The sequence below is a fragment of the Myotis lucifugus genome, unplaced genomic scaffold (genome assembly GCF_000147115.1).
Source record: "Myotis lucifugus unplaced genomic scaffold, Myoluc2.0 scaffold_61, whole genome shotgun sequence".
NCBI lineage: Eukaryota > Metazoa > Chordata > Mammalia > Chiroptera > Vespertilionidae > Myotis > Myotis lucifugus.
The window spans coordinates 3,593,981-3,619,018 of record NW_005871109.1 but is presented as its reverse complement, the minus strand read 5'-3'; the positions used below and the strand labels follow the sequence as shown (position 1 = coordinate 3,619,018).

The following is a 25,038-nucleotide window of genomic DNA, read 5'->3' as shown; positions in this document are numbered from 1 at the left end:
AGGCTGTCCTTTAAGAATTAAAGACAACATTTTCAAACATGCTAGAATTGAGGGAACATAGCACCTCTGAGCCCTTCTAGGAAAACTATTGAAGAATGAAATCCAGCTAAACAAGAGATAAGTCAAAATCATAAAATTGGGAATGAGCAGCCATAGTAAAGGGATTAGTGAAGAGCATTAAATCCTTTTACATATCAGTTTAAGGCTTAAACAACTATGGAAATTATGGTTGCAGAATGAAATGTAAAGGTTATAAACTTAATATAAAAATAATTGTCATTTGTATATGTGGAAGTGAGAAGGTGGGAAGAAATAATAAAGGTGGGAAGAAATGCTGCCATTTTATCTTTTCCTGTGGGAAGTCATTAATCCAAATTTGAAACATGTGATGTAAAAAATAGTACCTCAATGACTCCAAACCCTAATGCATTTCATAATATATATTTTAAACTCTTAAAAACTAATCTCTTTTTTTTTCTGGAGGAAGCAATTACCAAAATTCACAAGTCCTACAGTTTTAATTTACTTTAATTGAAATTCAGTTAAATTTGAATACCTTGTCTTTTTTAAAAAGTATTTCTAGCAATCTAACATAATCTCTCTCCATCCTCCCTTCCTCCTTCTGTATTTATGGGGAAAGGAACATTTGGTGTAAGCTGTTTTTACTTTCTTGTTTGTATTTTTCACTATTAGTTGAATTTTAAAATAATGAACATGAGGTATTTTTAACAAAAGCAGTAAAGTTATTTTTAAAATATCTGTCTATACTAGCTCATTCCAATGAAAACATTTGTTTCTGGCAATCTCAGGAACTTGGAAAAGTAACTTTTGGGGATTGTAGTTAAAGGTGCTCTGAGCTCCAGGATCACCCCCAAATGGCCAAAGCTACTAGTTGGGGTAAACTTTCTTCAGATCAGTCTTCTCAGGGAGCCTCTTCCTTGCCTAAGACTGAGGGCTCAGAGCCCAGACTGGGGTGTCTGGAAGGACTGCCTGTTTAATGCATGTCTCTGACTCGGCCCACACCTCTATCAACATCCAGGTCCAGAAACCCACCCACTTCCTAGGCATTGCCACCTGGATCAGGTTAATAAAAGCCATTTGAACTGCTACCATTTATTGAACATCAACTATGCATTAGGCACACTTCCTCTTTCTTCCTTACAACAGCTTTGCAAAGTAAATATTGCTAAGTTCATTTTCTGGGGAAACTACAAGCTAGGAAACTGAGGCTCAGCTAAGTTAAGTAGATTCCCCAGGGTCCCAACTTGTTAGCTGAGAGCTAGGACGAAAAACCAGGTCTGTCAGATTGTGGCATCCCTATGGACATTCAACATGTCCAAACCCAAACTCGCTGTCTTTATTCTCAAGGGAGCGTCTCGGAGCTCCCAATCCTGATTAATGACCCCATCACCCCCTCAGCCATGCAGACAGATGTCTGGTGGTCTTCCTGGTCTCCCTCTCCACCTCATCTCCTTACCAAGTCCTGCCAAGCTGACCTCCAAATAGCTCTCAAACCTGTCCTCACAACCCTACCTGTCCATCTCAATCTACAGTCTCATCACCTCTCACCAGGCTGTTTTCATACCCTCTTACCTGGTCTCGCTGCCTTCAGACTCTTCTTTTATAGGCCAGGTTTCATAATGTGTCCAAAATTATCCTTAAACTCAATTTTTATCCTGATGCTTCCTAGCCTGCAGACTTCTCTGGCTTTACAAGAGGTCCTGAATAAAGTTCACACTCATTAATTGCTCCTCAAAGCCTTCACTCTCCCTGATCCCCACCCACTCTCCACCCTTGCTGTCCATCTCTCTGGGACACATGGCCCATACTTGACTCAAATGGATTTCTTCTGTTCCTGGAACATGCCAAGCACTAGAAGAGGCCTGTGTTCCTTTGCTCCTGCTATTCCCTCTGCCGTCTCTTCCTTGTCTCAAAGCTCTCCTCCTGGAAACCTGTCCTGACTTACTGCCACTACTGAGCTTCTTCCTCCATGTTTTTACCTCCGTGTACAGCAACACCTTGCTCTCCAAGGCTGGTAGGGAACAAGATGGATCTCAGAGGTCAAATTATCAGATAAATGAATTTGGCTCTTATAAACACCAACTTTTAAAAATGAAAATTAACCATGGAAGGTGTTTAGTAAATGCATCCGGCGTCCTATTTTCTCTAATTTTTAGAGTCTGTGTGGTTAAGAGCTTTAGCTTCACCACTTGCCACCTGCATAGCCTTGGGCAAGTTTCTTTTTTTCTTTTTCTTTTTTTTAAAATATTTTAGTGATTTTTTACAGAGAGGAAGGGAGAGGGATAGAGAGTTAGAAACATCGATGAGAGAGAAACACCGATCAGCTGCCTCCTGCACACTCCCCACTGGGGATGTGCCCGCAACCAAGGCACATGCCCTTGACCGGAATCGAACCTGGGACCCTTGAGTCCACGGGCTGACACTCTATCCATTGAGCCAAACCGGTTAGGGCGTGGGCAAGTTTCTTGTTCTCACAATACCTCAGTTTGCTCAGATATAAAATGGGCATGACAGTACCTACTTTACTCAGCTCATATAATGTTTTTATGTGATACTGGTCTTTATTCTAGCAGAATCCTGATACATATTTTAATTCCTACCATCAAGGTTGTGAAACTTTAAAGAAATCAAAGATTTTTTTAAAAAAAAGGTTGTGGAACTCTATCTTTCCAGCTAAGTGGGATGCTGTACTCTATGCTCCACAGTGTTTAGGACATTGCCGGAGACGTGGTGGGCAACCACGTGTGTGTTGATTGATATCTGCAGAGTTCTGACTTCTTTTCCCTGCATTCTAAAAGCCCTGTAAAAGAGCTGCATTCCTTCTGTATCCAGGACAAATGAGTTTGGGAGGCCTCTCTGAGAGCTGGAGAGGCTGCCCTTTAACAGGCTCTAAATACAGCAGTGCATATGAGCTCATGGGGTAAACACGAGTCTCTTATGATAGTTTGCTGTTCCTTTGGGAGATGGGGAAGATCCTTATCAGAACATTCCAGAGTCTTACAAACTTTGGCTCTCCTTTAGTTTCTGAGGAACGTGGGTAGGAGAGGGGGTGGCTTTTGCATGTGGTCTCTCCAGTTCTCTTCACAGGGACCACTTGTAGGATGTTTGAGTCTCATAGGACGTAGGATCATTTGGAGGTCATTTCAAGCCAAAGATGTAAGACTGAGCTAGTTCCAGGGCTGACCACTTGGGATGCAGAGATGAAAAGGGCTCAGGCCCTGCCACCGCGGAGAGGGCCTTGTCCCAGCTGTCGTAATCAGGTCCCTTGGCTATCTCAGTAGCCTCCCATCTCTTCCCTCTGTCTGCACTCCTCAGTCCTTTCCCAGCTCAATCCACTGGCCACATGCCAGAGAAATCGCTGAAATGCTAATCCAGTTCAGCTCTTCTTAGGACGAGCATTAGAATCCATAGTAGGACCTACAACACCCTCTGTGGTTAACCCTCTCCAGCATCTTGGGATCTTCAACAACTCATTCCTCCTCCTTAGGCTAAGTACATGTGGTTGCCTCTACCTGGAATGCCCTTGCCACTCCCATTCAGTCTTTATGTATCTACTCAAATGTCACTTTTCTAGGAAGGACTTTTCTAGCACCTCCAGATCCTTCTTCCTAATAAAATCTATCACAGTATGAAATGGAATGTTTGTTTCTCTAATCTCTGTCCCCTAGATAACACGAACTCTTCTTATTCCAGGACCACAAGGGTTTATTTCTATATAGAGAAAAGTATTCAGTGATATATTAAATGACAAAATTACATTATTCTTTCAATACATATCCAAAGCAACTTGATAAAATTTAACACAAATCTTCAAACTTGTAAGAGAAGAATGTTTCCTTAAAATAAAAACTCAAAACATAAACTATAAGAAATATATAGGATATAAATATATAAAATAAAATGGAAAAAAATATGATATATAATAAAAGATTACATATTCTATCTTTTTCTAATTTATAATATAAAATAATATAAATATGAAATAATATTTAAAAATTAAAAGAGTGCATTTGTTTAATAGTCAGACACAACATGATCCTTGAAAGAAAAACACAAAAACAATTCAATCATAAACAGAAACCAGGGCAGTGTTCTCCTTATCACCATTATCACATTAGAGCACGTTACACAGTAATAAAACATGTAAAGATACAGAAGAAAAATACACATAAGTTTCATACAATCACACATCAAAGACAAATAGTGAATTTGATACAAATACAAAGATTGAATCAGAAAAAGAATGGCATTCTGCAAGGTGGTCACGAGTCTTTGGATTTAGATACATCTGGGTTTCAGTCCTGGCTTCAGCGATTACTGACCATGTGAACATGTCCTCCCTGAGCCTCAATTTCCTCCTTTGTACAATGGGTATAATAAGGCCCACCTCCCAGAGTTGTTGTGAGCATTATGTGAAATATTGTCAAATGCTTACCACAGTACCTGGGACCTAGTAATCACTCTAATAATAGTAATTATGCTCTTTAATCACTATAGTAATCACCCTCTCCCATTTGATAATAATATTATATAATAAATATGTATAATAACCAAGCAGCATTCATCTATGCCACTATCAACTAGAAAACTCTAATGAAAAAAGAGTCTTCTTCATAAATAATAAAAAAATATCAATCATGTGCAACATGCCCCAATAAGAGAGATGGGAGACCTATATTTTAGAGAAAAAGAAAGGAATACCTAAATTAATAGAGGGATAATCCATGTTTCTAAATGAGAACTAAATGTTTGCAAATTAAATATTTTAATAATCTATAAGCTGCAACAAACAAAACTTGGACAGTTCTGAATCCAATGTGCAGCTTTCGAGCACTCACAATTAAAATGTATAAAATGGTATAAATTTCACTTAAAGAATTTGGTAACTAGGAGGCAAACTGGAAAGGACCTGGAATCCTTGAATCTTAGGTCATCTAATCCAACAAGGAGTGGAGACCCACAGAGGATGAGGAAAATATTTAAAGACTTTGTTAGTATGTGTCTGGACTGGGGACACCAACTCAAATCTCCTGGCTTCTTGTCCAGTTGTTTTCCATTAATTTAACTGAGTCTTTGCATCTAGGATATAATGAATATTCTGAAAAAGAAAAGCAATGAGGGAGAAGTAACCCCACTGCACACTAGAACATGTGACAAGGCAGCAGTAATTAAAATAATGCAGTTCTGGTCAGAATAAAACAGAATCTAAGGTTCAGAGCTAGTCTTTGGAATATATAAAAAAAAGAATGTAGCAGGTTTGGCTCAGTGGATAGAGTGTAGGCCTGTGGACTGAAGGGTCCCGGGTTTGATTCCAGTCAAGGCCACATGCCCAGGTTGCGGGCTCAGTCCCCAGTAGGGGGCGTGTAGGAGGCAGCCTATCAATGATTCTCTCTCATCATTGGTGTTTCTATCTCTCTTTCCCTCTCCCTTTCCCTGTGAAATCAATAAAAATATTTTTGAAAAAGAATGTAGTATATACTTATCTAAGCCACAATATAGTAAGAAATAAAATTATTAAAATATGATTGAGGTAACAGGGTCTTAAATCTTCAAATACCTATGTTAAAATAAATTTCAGAGATATTAGCAAAAAAATATAAATAGATCAAACTATAGACAAACTAGTAGAAAATAGACTTACTGTCCCAATTAAAGAGAATTAATCGTTTTATAATGATTTAAATGAAATAATGGAAGACTTCTCAAAGGAAAAGATAGGCAAAAAAGATTTTATAAAAAGTTTGATTTCTCTAAAATAATACAAAACTTGTTTAAAAGCAAAAAAAAAATGATAGAATGAAAAATAGAAAGATACAGCCAACAACTGGTTATTATATATAGAGTTTATATACATTACCAACAAAAACAAACAAACTAACAACAACAAAAACACCCAAGATCCAAATGGTAATTCACCCAATAAGAGGGAGAGGGGGGAAGGAAATAAATATTTAAAAATTTAAAGTTTGAGCTTGCTTGCTAGCAAATTAATTGAAGTAATAATGAAGTAGCATTTCACACTGATACTAATAATACATTATAGTTGTTATTATTATTGATTATCTGGTTCTTACTATATTCTGGCCAATAAGGAGAAAAAGCAAAGCAAAGTCTAGTACTGTTTGTTCTCAGGAGAAAGGCTCCTCGCTCAGCCCTTGCAGGAAGCTTTATACTTTGGAGACAATTCAGTAAATGCAAATGTTTCTACACTTTGACCCACTGACTCTCAAGCATGAGAATTTATCTCAAGGGGGTAAATTAAAGGAAGAAAAAAATAAACTACAAGTACAAAGCTGTTTAGAGTAGGGTTCTTCATCATAGTTAACTATAAACATCTGAAATCCCTAACAATAGATACAGCAACACAAAAGGATAGTGTGTACCCATTAAATGATAAATATGAGAACGAGTCAAAATACATGAAATTAGTTACGAAATAACTTTTAAAAGTAGGAATAGGAAGTTATATCTACCATCAAATTAATTGTAAAGAAAATTAAAAATATGTGTAAATACTGGGGAAAAATAGAAATTGTTGCTTTTTCAGAATTTATGGGGTTATGGTGGAATTTTAAGATAAATATTTTCCTAGTGTTTTGAATCTGCTTTAATAAATTAAAAATTAAAAATAGAGCAGTATATAATAATCTTCCCATATTTCCTCTAAAGATGGTTAATTTTTTCTAAAATTAGTACTTTAAAAAATTGTTGGCTTGGAGTGGTACACATACAATACAATATACAGATGATGTATTATACAATTATACACTTGAAACCTATATAATTTTATTAACCAATGTCACCCCAATAAATTCAATAAAAAGGAAAATAATATAATAATTAATAAATAAGAATAAAAAATAAAACATTGTTGGAAATTTTACTACTTGGAATCTTCTGTTAATGTTGAATAGGTAAGTGTTAGTTACTATATTTCAGACCAGGGTCTTCCAACATGGTTGGTGGCACCCTGGACATGCCCATATGACAATCCTTAAGCAGAAGGCTTCTATGCTGAGACTGACTACAGGTAGCATGAGATAGGAGATATCAGGAGGGGTGAGCCAGGGATTGGGGGTCAGGGGAAAAGACCCAAGGTCTCATTTTTCAGAAGATGAGTCTGGCAGGATGGCTGGGTGGGGACTTGCAGTCACTAGGAGGGAAGGGCTGAGGCTTGAACTTTGTGGTGACAGCAGATTCGAAAGCAAGAGATGACTCTGATATCTTGAAAAGAGGAACTGTTCTATTTGTGTGGCTTCCGGGTGTGAGAGGAAAAGAAAAAGGAAGCGTCAAAAGTTCAGACCTGGGTCACCCTTCCAGGCCCACTTGGTGCTAATAAGCCTCAAGGAAGACTAGCAGGGTCTACAAGGAGGGTTGGTTGGAAGGAGACACGTTTAGAGGTTCTCTGAGTGGGCAGGAAATATGATCTGATTAATTTATTCATCTGCAAATATTTACCGAGGGGCTGCTCTGTGTTCGGTCCACACTCACCACTGGGACAGACAAAGGCTCTAACTCGAAGTCTAGTGTTTACACTTTGATCTGACAAAAATGAGACCAGCTGTGGCCTGAGGAGTGCCTCTGCTGGGCCCCACCTACCTTTTTCCTGCTCCGCTGCTTCACTAAGTTCTGGAAGCTTGAGCCCCACTAAGTTCTGATTTCTCATCAGGATGTGCTCCTTTTTAGAAAAAGCAAAAGACAGCATTTCAGATGAGGACATCAGATTGGACTCTTTTCTCAGTTCTGTCTATGGCTCTGTGGCCACTCCATGTGGGAGACACCAGGGGCAGCCTCCAAAGTGGGTGGACAATCATGACCAGGTGGCATCTGAGGGGACCAGGAAGCCAGCCCTTCTCCCAGCCCACAAAGGTGCCTGAAACCCACAGTGGCACCACATTCCTTGAGTGAAGAACTATTGCATGTTAAACTAGCCTGTGGGCCTCCCGGTGAATGAGCTGCCAGCCACCCTGAGGCTGAGGCTGGAGAACAACAGAAGCAGAGCCCAGAGCTCTGGGGAAGGGAGGGTCCCTGGATGGGTATGTGGCTGCCGCTGGAAACCATCTTTGGTGAGCTCCTGGCTGTGCTTTCAGCAGCTGGAGCTTCTTGCCCTATTGTTCTAGGCAGTGAGCTCCCACTCCCAGGAGTTGTGGCCTGCCCCCATTCATTCTCAGTGGCTTGAGTTACTAAACTCTCCACACAGATGAGGCCTGAGAAGTGCTGCCTCAAGGCAGCAGGCTCAGCAGCCAATGTCCTGCCTGGGGCCTCGGAAGGCAGAGCCGGGGGAGAGATGAGGATTCTGACCACAGTATGTAGCATAGGTCGGCTCACACCTGCTCCAAGTCCATCGGCACCAGATCAGTGCCCCCAAGTGGAAATGCCTGACCCAGCTCCTCACCCCTGTGGCTGGCGCTATTAAGAGATTTCAGTGCCCGTGTGACAGAGGCCACTTGAATGGTTTGCCCCCTGGATAAAGCAGGAAAGAATGGAGCTTATGGCCCAAACAGGAGTCACAGGATAGAGCCTTTTACCTGTTTCCTTAGCAAACCAGAAGCCCACAGCCAATCAGCTCTCAGCACACTGGATTGGGATGGGGGTACTCAGCTGCCAGGGCAGAGGTTAGTGGGATGGGGCCCCCAGGTTCTTTGTGGCTTTCTTTGCTGCAGAGAAAAGCTTGCAGGGGTATTGGGCAGGGATGGCCTGTTGCCTGGGCCTGCCTTCTCTTCATTGCCAGAGGTCCATGAAGGAAAATACCTGGCTATCTGGCCCCCTTGGTGCCACCTTCCCCAGAGATCTGGGACTATGGCCCATCACAGGCAGACCTTCCAGCCTGTGCTGACACACTAGTGTGAAATGTTAACATCAGCAGCCAGGCCCCAGCATCCCCTGAGCCTACAACTCAGCATCATGGCAGGTTTCTGAATAGGACAGTGGTCAGCACTAGAGTGTGTCCTGCTAGCACAGAAACCTCCTCACTTGTGCTTGACTGCTACTGGGTGCCTCTGTTCCTTCTCTGTCCCACGCCCCTCTGTAGAGGAGCCAGGAGAGTCTTGTCCAGCTCCGGCGGTGGGGGTGCCAGGTCCTGCCCTGAGGAGTCCTGGTTGGCTGACCTGAGGCCTGGGTTGGCCCTCTGGGGAAGTGGGGATTGGATAAAGACTCCTTTGTTCTGTTGACCTCTTCTGTCCCTCACATCCCGGTCTCTCTCTGCTCCATATCTGGACACCCCCACTCACCCATGCATAGGGTGGCAGCCCCATGAAAGACCACTGTGCCTGGTTTGATGGCCAGTAAACGTTGGGGAACATCATGGATGCTGGAAGAAATTCACCAAGGAGGGGAGCAGCCCCTCATAGCCATTATTATACTTAGGGATGGATTTGAGGCCCTTTGTTAAGAGACATCAGGAAGGAAAGCTTAGGGCCATGATAAAGGAAAAGATATTTTATCCTTGCCTAACCCAGTCCTAGGCATGACAAGGCACTCCATCAAGGGCTTCCTGTTTATGAGCCACCAGCTCCAGCTGGAGGGGGAAACAAGCCCAGGACTGAGGGCCCATGTACCTCTGCACACCACCTCCCCCTGAATGTGGTGTTGTGTGTCAACTGTGTCCCACACTAACCTCACCCGAGCAAGTGGGGTAAAGCACCTGAAACTGGTGTTTATGAAGATGCTGTTCAGTGGACCTGATTTATCAGGGTGGGGAAGTTTAGGGCCCCATGAGGCCCATGTGCAGGCCAGAACTGCCCTGCCCCAGAGCCCAGCTCAGCCCACAGAGGTCTTCCTCCCAGGGGGGACCTGGAGTGCACACCCGACCCAGCTGCCCCCAGTAACCCACCTCACGGAGCTTGGTCAGTTTCTGCATCCGCACGGGCTGCACTTGTATCTGTAAGTCTTTGAGTCCAGGCACCTTGGCCAGCTTGCTGCTAGCTTTGCCCGCAAAACGCTTCTCTTCCTCTGCTAGGGGCAGCTTGGCAAGCACTTGCTGCAGCCGGGGGCCAGGTTCTTCGGGGCTGCTGTCCCAGGAGACTCCCCGAAGCAGGGGCGGCCGGGAAGGAGGGGGCCGAAGCTCAGCTTTGGAGCCAACCTTGGACCCTCCTGGCTCTCCAGCGGTGCCTTTTCCCTGGGGGCCCGGGGGAGCTGCCCCTCCAGAGCCCTGGGCCGGACTTCTGGGCAGAGGGTTGCCCTCCCTGGCTGTCTTCAGAAGCGGCTTGTCCAGCTCATTCTCAGCAGGGCCAGGCTGCGGGCTGTTCAGGGCCATTTTCCCGACACTGCCTAAGCCAGAAGCTGGGCCCTTGGGTGTGGCCTCAGGGCACTGGAGGGGATCAAAGTTTTCCTTTTGTTCTATTGCAATCTCTTTGGACTTCTCAACTGTGGGAGTGCGAGGAGTCAGCCTGCCCTGAGACACTTTCCTCTGGTCATTTTGCTTCCGGTCAGCTAGCCCTTTGGGGATATTCTGAAAGAGACAAGGTAGAACAGGGACCCTGGAGGCAGGTTGGGGAGCAGACATGTGGGACCACAGACCCTGCTAAGGGACATGTGTGAGCGTGTGTGTAGGGGTGTGAAATAGGTGGAAGTCTGCGCCAGTAAAGAGGACCCACAGACAAGCCTAAGGTTTGTAAAACACCCAGGACCAGGGACCTGCCATTCAAAACCTGCCAAGAACTCCCGAAGGCTAGGAGCCGGAGAGAAGAGTGGAACCAAGGGCAGCTCGGGGCAATCACATGTTTTGGCCTTAACTCAGTTGCCCCAGATCCTAGTCCTGGCTCTGCCTGGCAAAGCCCTTAACTTCTAGGGGCTTAGATTTCCCATCAGGTTTGTGAACCCTCTGAAATTATATGCAAATACATATGCGTGTTTGTGTGTGTGCTGTATGTATTTTTGGGGGAAGAGAATCCACAGCTTTTAACAATTTCTCAGAGAGTTCCATAATCCAGAAGAGGTTATGAATATTTAGATGAGGTGATTCTTGCAAAGGTGATAGATATCTCACGGCTCAGAGGTTCACTGTCCTTTCATTTCCCATGGGAAGCTTGCTCTGTGAGGAGCATGTGGCTCTGTGTCTGGTCTTCGCGTGGCTGTTGACATGCGGCTGAAGCTCCCCCAGAGGACTCTAACCCAGACCCTGTTCTAGATGAGACTGTAGTATATGCTGCCCTCAACACCCTCTCCAGCACTTTCCTCTGAGCAGGTGTGAGGAAAAGATGAGGTTTCCCTGCTGCCCCAAGAAGAATTCCAACCAGGGCCTGGAGCCTTCCTGCAGTTTCACTAGAGCAAGTGCCTTGCCTGGCTCCTGCTGGGCCCCGAGGTCCCCCTGGTCTCTGGCCAGCAGCTTGGCTGGGGGTGCAGGGCTATAGGCAGGACCACCATGGAGGTCACCCCACAGAATCCTGCCTTCTCACCCCCCCCCACCACCACCTCAGATTTCCTGTCACAATGGGGCAGAGCAACCTTCTTGCTTCCCCAGCCTTGACTGTCCACTCATGTGCACCCACTCATAGCTGCCTGGGGCCAGCCTAGGCTGCTAGGACACTGTATCTCCCGCACCCAAATTGGGCAAAGCTCAAACTCACAGGCTCGCCAAGGTGATGTGAAGAGACTTCGGCCTCATCCCCCTTCTGCTGGAGAAATTAAACACGAGTCAGTCAGTGATGTGAAGGGACCATATCGCCTCTTCGAATACGCCCAATGAGGGGTATTTCTAGCAGTGGCGTAGGTGCCTCCCCCACCCAGCACCCTCACTTCAGTGGGTTGTGAAGGGCCTCTTGGGGTTAAGGAGTAAGAGGAGAGACAAGTTGGCATAGAAAGCCCAAATGGGGCCCCTGTTACCTGTGCTGGTGCTCCGGGCAGAGGGGGCTGTGGGCCACTGCATGCATCCAAACCTGGAATGGTCCAGACACTGCTGAGAGCTGTCCAGCACCCCACACCTCAGCTGTTCCTTTAGCGAAGGAACATCCTCCCTTATCTCCCCCAGGTCTGGGAGCCAGTAACGCCACCATTTGTTGAATGCCTCTTACATGCCAGGTTCTGTGCTGAATCCTCATTTAGTCATCACAGAAACCACACAAGGCAAATGAGGCGGAGGGAGGTCAAGGTCACACAGGACATGTCAGCACTGGGATCTGAACCCAGGCAGCCTGGCCTGAGCCTGAGCTGGCCCCAGAGCTCTGACATGGGCAGGCTGTTCTCCCTGGCACCCTCCCTTCCCCTGCTGGTCTGAGGGTGTGGCCCAGAACACAGCCTAATGAAAGACAAGAAAACAAAAAGCAAAGAGTGGCTCAAATAGAGACCTTTCCAAATAAGTGCTGAAATGAACTCTCTCTGACTTCTCTCTAGGCAAAGAATGCAAGCCATAGCCCCCCTCCCACAACCTACCTCATCCTGGGCTAGACCTGTCTCCCCACATTAGCTCAAAACCCCAACATAACATATATTTCCCACCTCTGAGGCAGCCCAGCCAGGCCCAGCTGGGAGCCCCTGGAGAGGGGGCCAAACAGAGGGTCTACCTGGGAAGCCTGCAAGATGGTAGGCCTTGTGGCCAGACCAAGGGAGGGGCTGAGCTGCCACCCAAAGGGAGAAACAGGGCAGAAACTGCCAAGGGGGCTGGACCTCACCAGGCAGCGTGGGGATGGTGAGTGAGTTGCTCCGCGAGGATGTAGGAGAAGCTCTGGGGCTGAGATTTGGGGAAACAGCTGTTGAAACAGACACAAATTGGCCAGTTTTAGTGAAGGTTTAGGACTTCCGCTTAACACATACATGCTTTCAGGTACTTCTGACCTCTGGGAACTGGGTCTGCCTCATTGAGATCAGCACAGTGCCTTCCTGCTGCCAGCCCAACAGAGGGGGCACTGGGCCACCTACAGGGGTGAGGATTGGGGTCACACTGCTCAGCCTGCCTGGCCTGACCTGACCTCAAAGCACCTTCTAGAAACAGAGGACCAGCCGTTGCTTGGCAGATATAGCTCCAAAAACTGTACCTCCCAGACTTGACAGGATGGCCCTGATTTCAGAGGCTCCCCTTGCCTTCTAAGTACATTCAGACTTGTCGAAAATTTGCCTCAACTCTATGTTCAGGAAAAAGAGTGATTTTAGCCAAAGGTGTAGCAGGGTGGACTTCAGGCCCAGGAAAACCTTCCTTCTAATCCAGAAATTCCATGAAGACACCGAAGACCACGTTCCCCTTCCCTTCCCCACAGTGCCTCGGATCCTTCCCAGGGGCCCCAGCTGGAAATCAGGGAGAGTAAGCCCAGTGCTGGCCATTCCAGACCTTTGCTGGGGAGGTGCCCATAGAGCAGGACCTCCTGGGGAAGGTGGGGAAGTCATGCCGACTCTGTCCATGCAGAGTGACCCAGGAGTCTGCACACACGGGCATCACACACAGGATTTCTCTCCATGCAAGATTCAGAGCTGGGGGAGCTCCCGTTAAGTTCATGGGTATCATATGGGCTGACATTCTCATAGAAACAGGAAGCCACAGTGGTCACACACAGGCCCCCAAAACAAAAAGCAGAGTTTTCTGAGCTAGAGTTGGGTCAATATTTTGGAGCTTCTGAAATGGGGCCTCACCGGAACCTCTCCATAAGGCTCAGTCCTCCTGGGCCCAGAGGCCGGGGTCAGGCAAGTCAAAGCAGGGCTTCCAGTGCAGCCGGGCTTGGCTATCCCCCTCCCATCCCTCCTCAGAGGGGCTCAGGGCAGCCCATGTGCATCCTACCTGACGGAGAGTCTCCGGGGCTGCTCCTGGACTTCCTCCCACGTCGGGTCAGGAATCGCTCACTCACCAACTTGGCTTCCTCCAGCAGCGCCAGGTTTTTCTTCTTGTCCTCCTCTGAGATGCTGATGTCTGGCAGCTGGTCATTTACCAGGTCAATGATATGCCCCGCAGGGTCTGCAGAGGGAGGGTGAGCACAGGGTGAGAGTCCCTGCTACTCAATGCCCCAGCCCAGGGATGCTGCCCAGAGCAGACTTGGCCAGCCAAACCTCGCCTGGGCCCAGTGCTGAGCTATGGCAAGGGCTGCGTGGGGTCAGACAGGACTTCCTCAGCAGGTTTGGCCCCTGTGGCTTCTAGCCTGTGGCTGTGGCAGGTCCTCTGTCACAAATGGTCATGAAGCCACCTAGGTTCCCAGTACTATCCTAATCTCCGCTGTTAGGGAAGGCCAGCAGGAGCCCCAACTCTGTGCTATCTGCCCTGCTAGCATGTTCTTCTTTCAGGTCTATGTTTCTTCAACAAGCTAGTGAGCTCAAGGTGTGTGGATACAGGGAGCACTCAGAAGATCATGGGCCAAAGACACAATCGCATGGCCACCTCCTCTCCCTTCTTTCCTCCACGCACACTGTTTACCTCCATCCTTGTTCAAAACTGTTTCTTCTCTGGGTGAATGACATGGGAGTCACTCCACATTCCTCCCTCTTCCTCAATCCCCCCACGTCCAACCAACTGGTCATCAAGTCCTGATCATCATTTATGCTGTATGGGTACCTATCTCTGGAATGTGCCTCTCATCTCCATTCTTGCTCATGAGCTTTTACCTGCACAGTTATATCAGACATTTCATACCCCCCTACCCCCAACTCCAGGCTGTCACCTCCATCTCATCCTCCAGTGCCTATCACGGTGATCTTGCTAAGAGCCATATCCGACCATGCCATGCTCCTGCCTCACCTCATCAGGATTCCTCATGGAATGATGTCCAATGGCAAACTGGGCCCAGCCACTTTTGCTGACCCCATGTATTCCTCCTGAGGCCACTCCCATTGTGACTCTCCAGCCTCCATTCCCCCTTCTGTTGGTAGCTTCCCAATCTGCATTGAGTGAATTCCCTCTTCATCTCAATTACGTTAGTCAGGAAAGAGCTAATCCTACCTCCCACCTCACCTCAAGTGCCAGGAGTGGGACTGTGTACCATCCTCAGCCCGTCAGTGAATTCAATACCCCAGCCACAGTGATTAGTGCAGGGATAGCATGGGAGGGTGCTACTAGCACAGCTACAGGCTAGAAGCCACAGGGGCCAAACCTGCTGAAGAAGCCCTGTCTGACCCCACGCAGCCCTCTCCATAGCTCACCCAGCATTATTCAATCCTGGGAATTGAATAATGGGGAAGAGGAACTCTCTTTCCAATGATGGGAAGTAAGCCTGGAGTTGTTGGTAGCCATTTCCCAAAAAGAGAGGGGACTTGAGAGATGGGATGGGACAATTATTAATGATCCAACTTGAGCATCTGGATTCAGTGCTACCTGAAACCACAAACCCTGGCTTTTATTCATTTTCATTTTCTTTGGTTTAAGCTAGTTTGAGTTGGGTTTCTATCACATGAAAAGCCCTGACTGATACACACAGCTGAACACTCAGTTGGCCTGTTATGCCTTCTGCTCCCCAGCATGTTGCTTCTTCTACCTAGAAGGCAACACCTTCCCTCCCTCTTGTCTATCTCTCCAACTTGCTAAGGTGTAACTCAAATACTCTCGCCTCTGAAATACCTACCCAAACTTCCCTCCCCAGGGAGAATCGAGCCCCTTTCTGCCCCTGTTTCCTTAACACTTCTATAAAGGGCCTTACAATACAGTGTCCTGATTATATCTGTTCACTTCTCGGTCTCTTCATAGACTCTGAGCAATATGAAGGCAGGGACCGAGTCTGGTCCAGCGTAGGCTCTGAGGGACCAGTTGGGGTAGCCTTGCATTTTGGGGTAGCCTTGCATTCAGGCGCATGCCTACCTGAGGAGCAGAGGACTGTCCTCCCTGAGCCCTGAAATTGAGCCTCACACCACTGTTCTATATCTCTTTGACTTCCTCTCCTTCCTCTTCACACCCTGGTCTTGTCTTTTTACCAAAAGAAACTGAGATGACACATCATACTTCTTTTGGGCACCAACACTGAGCGGCTGATTGACTTTGTCCTATAGGGCTCATAGGGATGGACCTGCCTGAGGAGCAAGAGAGGGCAGGTCAAACTACCAGGCCTCAATCTTCCTACTCAAACACACCTCAGCTGGACCCCTATCTCTGGTTGCAGAAGTAAGGCAAGTTGGCCTAGCCCTTACCCACAGAAGTCAGCGGAGCAGTGGAAACCTTCAAGTGTCGGTGAGAAAGCCTCCGGTGGGGACTGTGAGCTCTGAAAGAATGGAGCCATCTTGTTAAGAAAATTGGTCCACAGCTTGGAAACAGGCAAACAGATGCCTGTATCTTTTTTCAAAGTCATATGAGTGCATCGTCTTACAGGCTTTCTAAGTTTGGGAACTTGTTAGAAATGCAAATTCTCAGGCTCTACCCTAGACCTACTGGATCAGAAACTCTGGGGGTGAGGCCCAGCCACCTGCGATTGACCAGGCTCCCCAGGGCACTCTGCTGCATGCTGGAGTTTCCAGACCACTGCCCTAATGATATGTAACTTTGACTGCTTGCTGTGCATTAGGGCTCAGACTGAATGGACATCTAACTCATAGAAAACTCAAAATATAAATAATTGTAGAGATGCATATGATTTATGCTAAGGAGAAAAGATAAAAATAGGATTTCATTGTCCAGTAGAGCATTAACCTGTTTCATATTTAACTTACCAGCTTTATTCCAGTGTTCTTTTCCTCCTTTCTCTGAACTAGCATTGTTACCCTGATGGGTCCCACATTCATGAGTTAAATATATCTTTGACATGTGCTCACTATATATTTGTATGAGAATTATCTGTGTAACATTTTGTGAATAGTACTTAGACAATCTCATTCTAGCTAGATTAATGTATGGGCTAGTGCTGTGTAAAACCAAGGCAGTGGCATCCCTGTGCATGTGGGCCAATGTCCCTTCCAAGAGATCATCCTCCACCTAGGACCCACCCTGGCCAGGGGAAGGATTCTACAGTCAGAGACTCACATCCTTCAGGTCTGTTTGCAAACATCTGGGCAGTTATACAGGAAACTCCTATGCTGTGATTCGTGCTTTTTAAAAAGGATAGCAGGGTGAAAAGAGCCAAATCCAGGAGAAGAAAAATAATTTGGGGAGGGGAGAAGATAATGGAAAAATCCCAATCTCACTCTCACATTTTGAAAACCTGCATGACTGTATTTTCATCAATAAAATGATTCAAGAAAGAAGGAAAGATTTATAAAAATATAGCTGTCTAGTCCCTGTGTGCTAGGAAATGTTGTTCTTCACAGCACAAAGATCAGACACCTGGGATGTACCTGTTGGCCAGGTTTTTGTCAGTTTCTCCTTCCGGTGAACTGGCATCCCCAGTCAGGACGATCGTGGGTGGACTGCAAGATATTCCTGCGGTGGGAGAGCCCTGGTGGTTTAGAATGAAAACACAGGTGGAGTTAGGCTTGGGAGGAAGCTTCCAGGAGCTGGAGCTGGAGCCTGTATTCTAGCATCAGGATTCTCAGAGCCTCTTGATAAGGGGACAAATGCAGTGTATTTGGATTATTCAAAGAGGAGGAAAAATACATATATATTTTTTTCTCCTTCATTCCCTAGCAGGCATTCACCTGAGCTAACAAGGTCCATCTTTCATGCACTAAGATTAGAGAACCTCTAAGCCATCCCTAGTGACACTCTAGGAAATCCCTGACAATCTAGGGAAATGTGGCAGAGTGCTCAGGCTGTGGTCAGCCTCGTTGGGGGAAAATGGAGGTCAGGAGAAGAGGTGGCGGCACCCACACATTCCTGATATTCAGTGACAATCCTACATTTGGGTAAATGTGCTTAAAACCTCCTTCACCCGTGCCATCTTTTTTTCTTTTTAAACCACTTTATTAAGGTACAATCAATGTACAAAAATCTGTACATATTTAATGTACACAACTTGATGAGTTTAGAGAGTACACACCTGTGAAGTCTTTACCACAATCTGTGACATAAACCTATTCATCACTCCCAAAAGTTTCCTCTTGCCTCTTATTTATGATGATCATGATGAGAAGAACACTTATAAGATCTACCCCCTTAGCAAAGTTTTAGATATGAATACAGTATTGTTACTTCCAGCACCCGGATCTCTAGGACTCACTCATCTTGCACAACTCCCATATCATCTTGATGGAGCTTCTTTCCTATACAGCCTCATGGGTGACCGCTGTCATAGGAATGTCAACCGAAACACTGACTGTGCTTATAATATGTGTGAGGTTCCTTCCCTGGGTGGAGTTTATTTTGGTCATGAAAGTTTGAGCTCTGAATATATTCATATTTATCATGTTTAGAATTTTTTTTATATGAATCCTTTGGTGAACAAAAAAGTGTACTTTGGCTAAAATATCATGTTTATTCTAGTTATATCATAAGGTTTTGGCCATCCCTTGGAGAGGGACTTTTACAAATTCCCAACATGCTTTGGTGCAGATAAGATAGATCTATGTAAAGGGGCAGGAGGGGCCAATCATTAATTTCTGCATGTTGTGTTCTGAAAAAGAAAAAATCATAGTGGTGGTGATGTGGTTATACTATACTAGAGGCCCAGTGCACGAAATTTGTGCACTGGGGAAGGGGGGGGTCCCTCAGCCTGGATTGCAAGAGGGCACAGGCCAGGCCGAGGGACCCCACCAGTGCACGATTGGGGCCAGGGACATGTCCGGTCCATTTCGCTCAGTCCCAATTGGCCGGACCCCAGCAGCAAGCTAACCTACTGGTTGGAGCATCTGCCCCCTGGTAGTCAGTGCACATCATGGCGACTGGTTGACCAATTGAATGTCTGCCCCCTGCTGGTCAGTGCACATCATAGAGAGCGGTTGAGCGGCCTTAGCATATCATTAGCATGTTACCCTTTGATTGGTTGAATGGCTGACTGGACAACCGGACACTTAGCATATTAGGTTTTTATTATATAGGATACCCATGTCCAAGAGTTGAATGTATTCAGGCTGCTAAGTAAGTTAAATATAGTCTGTTTTATTTTATTGACTCACTACCTATTTTGTAAAACCATTTGAAGTAACCAACAATAAAATATAAGATAAACAAAACATGAGACTATAAAAATGAGGGAATTATTTGGTAGATATAAACGTCCCTAGCAGATGAAGAGAAATGCATGCTCCTTCTAATCCGTCCAGGGTTTGACTCTGAAGTTCAACAATTTAACCTGAAACCTAATGAAGCTGTGATCCATGTGGTCCAGGCTTTAAGAAGGAAGCTTTTAAGAATTGCTCAGCAGACAACAAAACAATGCAAAAGGAACTTGTCTTCACTCTCACCTCAAAGGACATGAAAGGGGAACGAATCTTAACTCCCATCCTTGCCTGCCCCCTCTCCTTTGACTCTTCACTTGCTTACCGTCCCCACCCAAATCCTTTCTCTTCCTCCCCCCTCTGCTTACTCATGCTCCACCCAATTATTTATTGAACAGATTGTCTTGATTCTTCTTTTTATGATTGACTCACAAAAGTTTTGGGGTATAAGACCAGGGTCAATCTGTAAACACTTTCACATCGTTATGCTTCATTCCGTCCATCTAGCAAACATTGACTGAATGCCTAATATGTGCTGGGGGTCTATGGTAGGGCCTGGGAAGACAAAGGTAAACCAGGCGGGCCTCTGAAATGCTTCCCAGTTAGTGAAATGCGATGGAAAATGGGGTGGAATTATCCTTCCCCAACCCCCAACTCCAGGTAGTTCTCAGGGCCTGGTGCCCTCTGTGTTGACACCTGTGAGGTAAATGGCCTGCAAGCCGTGGAGGGCTGCTGTCTGGTGAAAGTTTGCTCTCCCTTCTGGTTGAAGGCCACTTGCAACAAAGCTCTCACTCAGAGGAGGGTTGGGGCAGAGGTGCCCACACGGAAAGACAGAAACAAACCATGGGTGGCAAGTGCCAAGCATGTAACCACACATTTTTAAGCTGCTTAAAAGCCAGGAGGCACAAGCAATCGGAGAGAAATCCTTTATCCCTGATGGAATGTCCTGGAACGCTCCCCACTCTCTCCTTCCAATGTGTACAAAGTAATAAAATCAACGTGTTCTTTCCCTAATCAGCTCACGGAATGGTTGAGCAAGTTCTGTACAATTTCTAGTTTTTTTTCCAGAACTGTTTTGAGGGGAACATTCAGTCTTTTGTGGGCTGTGCTTCACCCTGGCACATCACTGGGGAGACAATGATCCAGGAGAGAGTGTGGGAAGAATCAGGGGCCCTCTGGGGTGAATTCTGCCAGGTGTTAATATGGTGTAAAGACCCATCCGGGCTCTCACTCTGAGCTGCATGACCTGAAGAAAGCTTGCAGGGCAGTGTGTTCAAATACAGACCACAAGCAAATTCCTGGTTCTAGGACTGCAAGGGCCTGGGCCTTGGGAGCCACACTAATTCATGATACAGTTTCTCATGTACTAGCTGTGTGAACTTGAGCAAGTTCCCTTGACTCCCTGTGCCTTGGTTACCTCATCTGTAAAATAATTATGTCACAGGGTAGTTACAAGAAACAAACAGGTTGATATAGCAGTAGGATTGCCAGATAAAATACAGGATGCCCAATATTCAAATAAATACTGAATAATTTCTTAGTATAAGTATGTCCCAAATATTGCATGGACATAACTGTATTTTCATTTGTTAAATCTGGAGGGGCAGGTCCAGGTGGAAAGCTTATGGGGACACCTGGCCCCTAGTAAATGCCCAACGAGTGTCAGGTGTTATTCTGTTATTGCTACTTTTGGAACTGACCTCATTATTTTGGAATTGGGTTTTGAAGAGATTGTCCTTCTTGGTTTTGGGTCTGAGCATCCATCTGGAGTTAAGTTAAGGGGACCAGCCTGTCTGGTGGAGCCACAGAGCATCTTCCCCAGGCACCTGACCACATGGCCTGCGTAATCAATGACTCCCAAAGAGGAAGCCCACCTCCAAGGCCACATCCCCCTCTCTCACCATCTACTTCTCAGACCAAAGACAGATGTCCTTTGTGGGTTTCAGACACGGGAAGCAAAGGAACAAATATGAGTAGAGGGAAGTGACACTCTCAGACCTGCTGTGTGCCAGGCCCTGTCTCAGACGCTTCCCGGGTGCCTTCGCATTCAATCCTACCAGCAATTCTGTGAAGGAACCTCAGAATACTCACCTACAACTTGGGGCTGATAATACCTCCCAACCTCATAGAATCGCAAAAAGGAAATGAGAAGAGAAAGTGAAGGACCTGAGCATGAAGTAGGTGATTGGTACATTTCTTTTCTCTCCTCACTTTCTATCTTCCCCCGGTCCCCCTTAAACAGACTTGTTCAGGGCTGGGCAGGTAGTAAATGGTGGAAGGGACTAAACACTAGGCCTGTTGGCTTTCCCACAACACAAGCTACTCTTACAGTCATCTCCAGGTCTTTGGCCTCACCTCCCTGTTCCTGGTATCCACAGGTCTCCAACAATCCTTTCTTATTCTTCCAAGCTGCACCCTCCCTCATAAGCCCTTTCTTCCTGGCAGCCCTCAAAGCGCAAGGCTGAACACACAGCTGAGTAAGGATAGCAGGGGCACCCCTCACCCTTCCAGGAACCCAGCCTCCCCCTGGGTCCATTTCCCTCCCCTGGAGTCAGCCGAGTACTAGGGGGCTGGGCTATCCCGCAAGCTCACCCACCCTATAATAAGCCAGCAGGTCACATTTTGTTCTCCTTAAATAAACTTATAGAAACATTTAAATATTTATTTCACTCATAACTTCCCAGGAATGCACCACAGTTTCCTAACTGCCTGGGTGCAGGGATAAATATAGGCCAGTGTCATAGACGGGAATATTATTATCTTCCTGCCCCCAATGTCACGTGACTCGGCCTGGGCTAGGAAGCTGTAAGCAATAGCCCTAGCCCCAGCCCAGGGGGAGTGGGGAGTTTAGCTCCTGCACTTGGACCCTGGCAGAGTGAAGGACCCTGCCAAAGGCAGTGTGGGTAGTGAGTCAGGAGGCCTCGACTGGAATCCCACCTGGGTGACTGTGGACAGGTTACTTAACTTCTCTGAGTTTCATGTTCTCAAACATTGTGTGGAGCTAACAATCCCCATTTTCTAGGCTTGTTTTAAGGATTTGATGAGCTAAAGCAATAATAATAATGATGGTGGGGGGGGGGTGGACACTGTGGTGGCTGCATCCCCAGGTCCCTCACAGCCTGGAGGGCAAACAGGGACTGCCTCTGGAAGAGGGGCTCTGGCCGCAAAGAGGAATTAGTGCTCTTGTGACAAGATAGACACTCTGGGGACTTGTGAGAACATGATTATTTCAGAGGCAAATCCTAAGAGCACGGGAGAGAGCGGAAGTGCCTCTGTTGAGGTCTGCTGGATGCGGGCTCCTTCCTGCCGAGCACTGGGAACCCGGGTCTTTGAAGGCTCCCGGGTGCCCGCCGTGTAGATTCCCTCTTCCTCGTGCACCCTCGCCCTGCCATGTTTCTGGCGGGCCCTCTTTCCTGCCATTGCCCACTCTATTCTTAAAGGTCAGGGGCCAATAATCACCAGATTATCCTGCCTTTTTCATCACTCTTTTGGCCCTCATGCCATCAGACTTCAGGAATATAGACATGCACACAATGTTTATTAGTCTTACTCAATGGAGAGTATGCCACCCAGCCAGCCAGTCATTCATCCATCTTCATCTTCTCTCCTCTCCTCCTCCCTCCATGTCTTCCTCCCTTCAGTCTAGAGATTTAATCATCCAGCCTGACAATTATCCACCCAGCCTGTCTCACAGTCAGCCAGCCAGCCTCCTCCCACAAGCCACCACCGCAGCTGCAGCCTGTGCTGAGAGCTGGAGAAACACTCAGGAAAGACACAGCCCCTGACCCTTCCTAGCTCACATAAGTCTGACAGGGGAATCAGAGAAACAAAAAATGACAAGCTACTCCAAGGACAAATCATTGTAATATGCATTCCTGACCACTGTAACTTCCAACATTTCTAAAACACCGTCTGCTTTGTCCTAGGCACAGCTCCTGCTGTGTGACCAGGCCCACTAGAAGCCATCCTGGTGGAACTGACCTTTTGACCCTTTCCAAGCTTCTTTTCCACAGAGAACAGAGCACAAGCACCTGCTGTCCAGGGCACTGGCTTTACTGCTGGGTGGGGCCAGGGAGGAAGCGGAGCTGGCAGGAACACCTCAGCAGAAACTTGGGTTTCAGTCTCCACTCAACATAACACAACTATGTGACATTTGACAATTACATAATCTCTGAGACTTCATTCCCTCTTCTATAAAATTGAGATGATAATAATAATATCTACCTTTGGAGGGATGAGCACATAGCAAGTGCCCAATAGATGTCTCCGATATCTCATACACCAGATCCTAATGCTTTCCTGATTATTTATTTTATTTTTTTAATAATATTTTTATTGATTTCAGAGAGGAAGGAGAGGGAGAGAGAGAGATAGAAACATCAATGATGAGTGAGAATCTTTGATCAGCTGCCTCCTGCATGACCCCCACTGGGAATCAAGCCGGCAACCCGGGAATGTGCCCTTAACCAGAATCGAACCCGGGAACCTTCAGTCTGCAGGCCGACGCTCTGTCCACTGAGCCAGACCAGCTAGGGCTCCTGATCATTTATTTAAAGATATCTCATAGAGAATCTTAATAGAGGCTGTTCTTGCAAAGGGTGTGATGAGACAAGTGGAAATGAGTTCAGGGAGGATGAGTTCAAAATCCTCAGTTGGAGCTTTCAAGGGACCGCCTGGTTCCTAGTGACTGGAGTGTGCTTACCCACCATGTTTTTCTCATCTGTAAATGGGAGAGTAATCACACGTACCCCCTAGAGCTGTGAAGTTACCGAGTATAGAGTTCTCAGAGCAGTGTCTGTCACGTGGGAAGCATGGCATGAGAGTCCTTAGTCGGTGAGCTGGGGAGGTGTCCCTGCTCTGCACATCCTTACCAGGTCCCATGTACATGTTTTACATGTAATAGCTATTTTGTCTTCACCTCCTTCCTGACAGAGAGAATCAGTTCTTTGGGTCCTTTTTGCCCCATGAGGGAACACACATTTTCCAAGGGGTCTCCAGGGAGGTGACCTTCCCTGTTCAGAAAACAAGCTCAGGGCACAGCCTCACAGAGTGCACTGGCAGGAGGCTTCAGTTCTTTGTGGGTTTTGATTACAGCTTCTGATGAGGCTCCTAAAGGATGTGTGTGTGTGTGTGTGTGTGTGTGTGTGTGTGTTCATGTGTATGTGTGACAGTCTCTCTGTATGTGAGCGTGTCTTTGCGTGTATGTGTGAGAGTCTTTGTGTGTGTGTCTATGTTTATGTGTATGTCTGAGAGTCTCTGTGTGTGAGTGTATGTGTGTCTATGTTCGTGTGTATGTGTGTGAGTCTGTATGTGAGTGTATGTGTGTGTGCAGAAAGAAAAACAGGATCTAGGTCTACTGCTTTATTGTTTTTGTGTGGGATGGCCTCAGCTAGTGCTCGTGTCAGTGATGGGAAATGGGGGCTGGGACCTGAGGAACTAGAAGTAGGGCTGGACCCCAGGGAGTTGTAAACTCAGAAGGATGCTCCATTCTTTGCCTGCTTCACAGAGTGGGAATTCACACGCTACCAGGAGTTGCAGCCGAGCCCTCCTGACCAGCCCTACTTCCCTGGCTGTCTGATTTCCCCTGCTCCCAGGGACTCAGGCCCCCACCCTGGAGGCTCCAGCCTAGTTCATAGGCCTGACCTGCCCCTGAGGCTAGGGTTGCCTGACAAGGCTTGTCTGATGGGTGCAATAGAGGGAGAAGCTCTTCATGGACAATGACTGTGGGCTTCTGGAAAACTCAGGGAGGCCCAATGCCTGCCATAAGGGCAGAGAATAAAATAATACTGAAACTGATGTGGCCTTCAGTCTGAGGTGTAACCTGCCCTGGCACTGTTATCCCTCAGGCCAAAGAAGACACTCAAAGGCTGGCTGAACAGACAGAGTCTAGGAGCCAGCCACTAACAGTTGCCCTGGGGGGGGAATGAGGAACTGGAGACACAGAAATTTTAACAGACTCACACAAGGTCTCTTGACCAGGATGTGGAAGAGCAGTGACTCCAGCCCAGGTTCCAGAGGCAGGAGCCTGAGTCCCTGGGAGCAGGAAAACCAGGCAGCAGTGACTCCAGAATCCACATTCTTAAATCCTGT

At 46.6% G+C, this 25,038-nt stretch overlaps 1 protein-coding gene and 1 long non-coding RNA gene across 8 annotated transcripts in view; one reads left to right on the top strand and one right to left on the bottom strand.

The window, feature by feature from the left end:
- Positions 1-25,038, top strand: part of LOC102438001 — a 153,893-nt gene that overhangs the window by 80,210 nt on the left and 48,645 nt on the right. The window lies entirely within an intron of this gene.
- MRVI1 (murine retrovirus integration site 1 homolog) overlaps positions 1-25,038 on the bottom strand; it is a 110,715-nt gene that overhangs the window by 45,129 nt on the left and 40,548 nt on the right. For 4 of the 7 annotated variants that reach the window (XM_006089621.3, XM_006089617.3, XM_006089620.3 and 1 more), the window contains 8 exons: positions 17,191-17,291; positions 16,054-16,124; positions 13,727-13,900; positions 12,630-12,707; positions 11,845-11,897; positions 11,589-11,636; positions 9,854-10,471; positions 7,621-7,699 (listed from right to left, as the gene is read on the bottom strand). In XM_006089621.3, coding sequence (XP_006089683.1) covers positions 7,621-7,699; positions 9,854-10,471; positions 11,589-11,636; positions 11,845-11,897; positions 12,630-12,707; positions 13,727-13,900; positions 16,054-16,124; positions 17,191-17,291 — 1,222 coding nt within the window. Of the gene's footprint in view, positions 1-7,620; positions 7,700-9,853; positions 10,472-11,588; positions 11,637-11,844; positions 11,898-12,628; positions 12,708-13,726; positions 13,901-16,053; positions 16,125-17,190; positions 17,292-25,038 lie in introns of those variants that run through there. The other 3 variants (XM_006089618.3, XM_023754540.1, XM_023754541.1) reach the window with 2 other exon arrangements.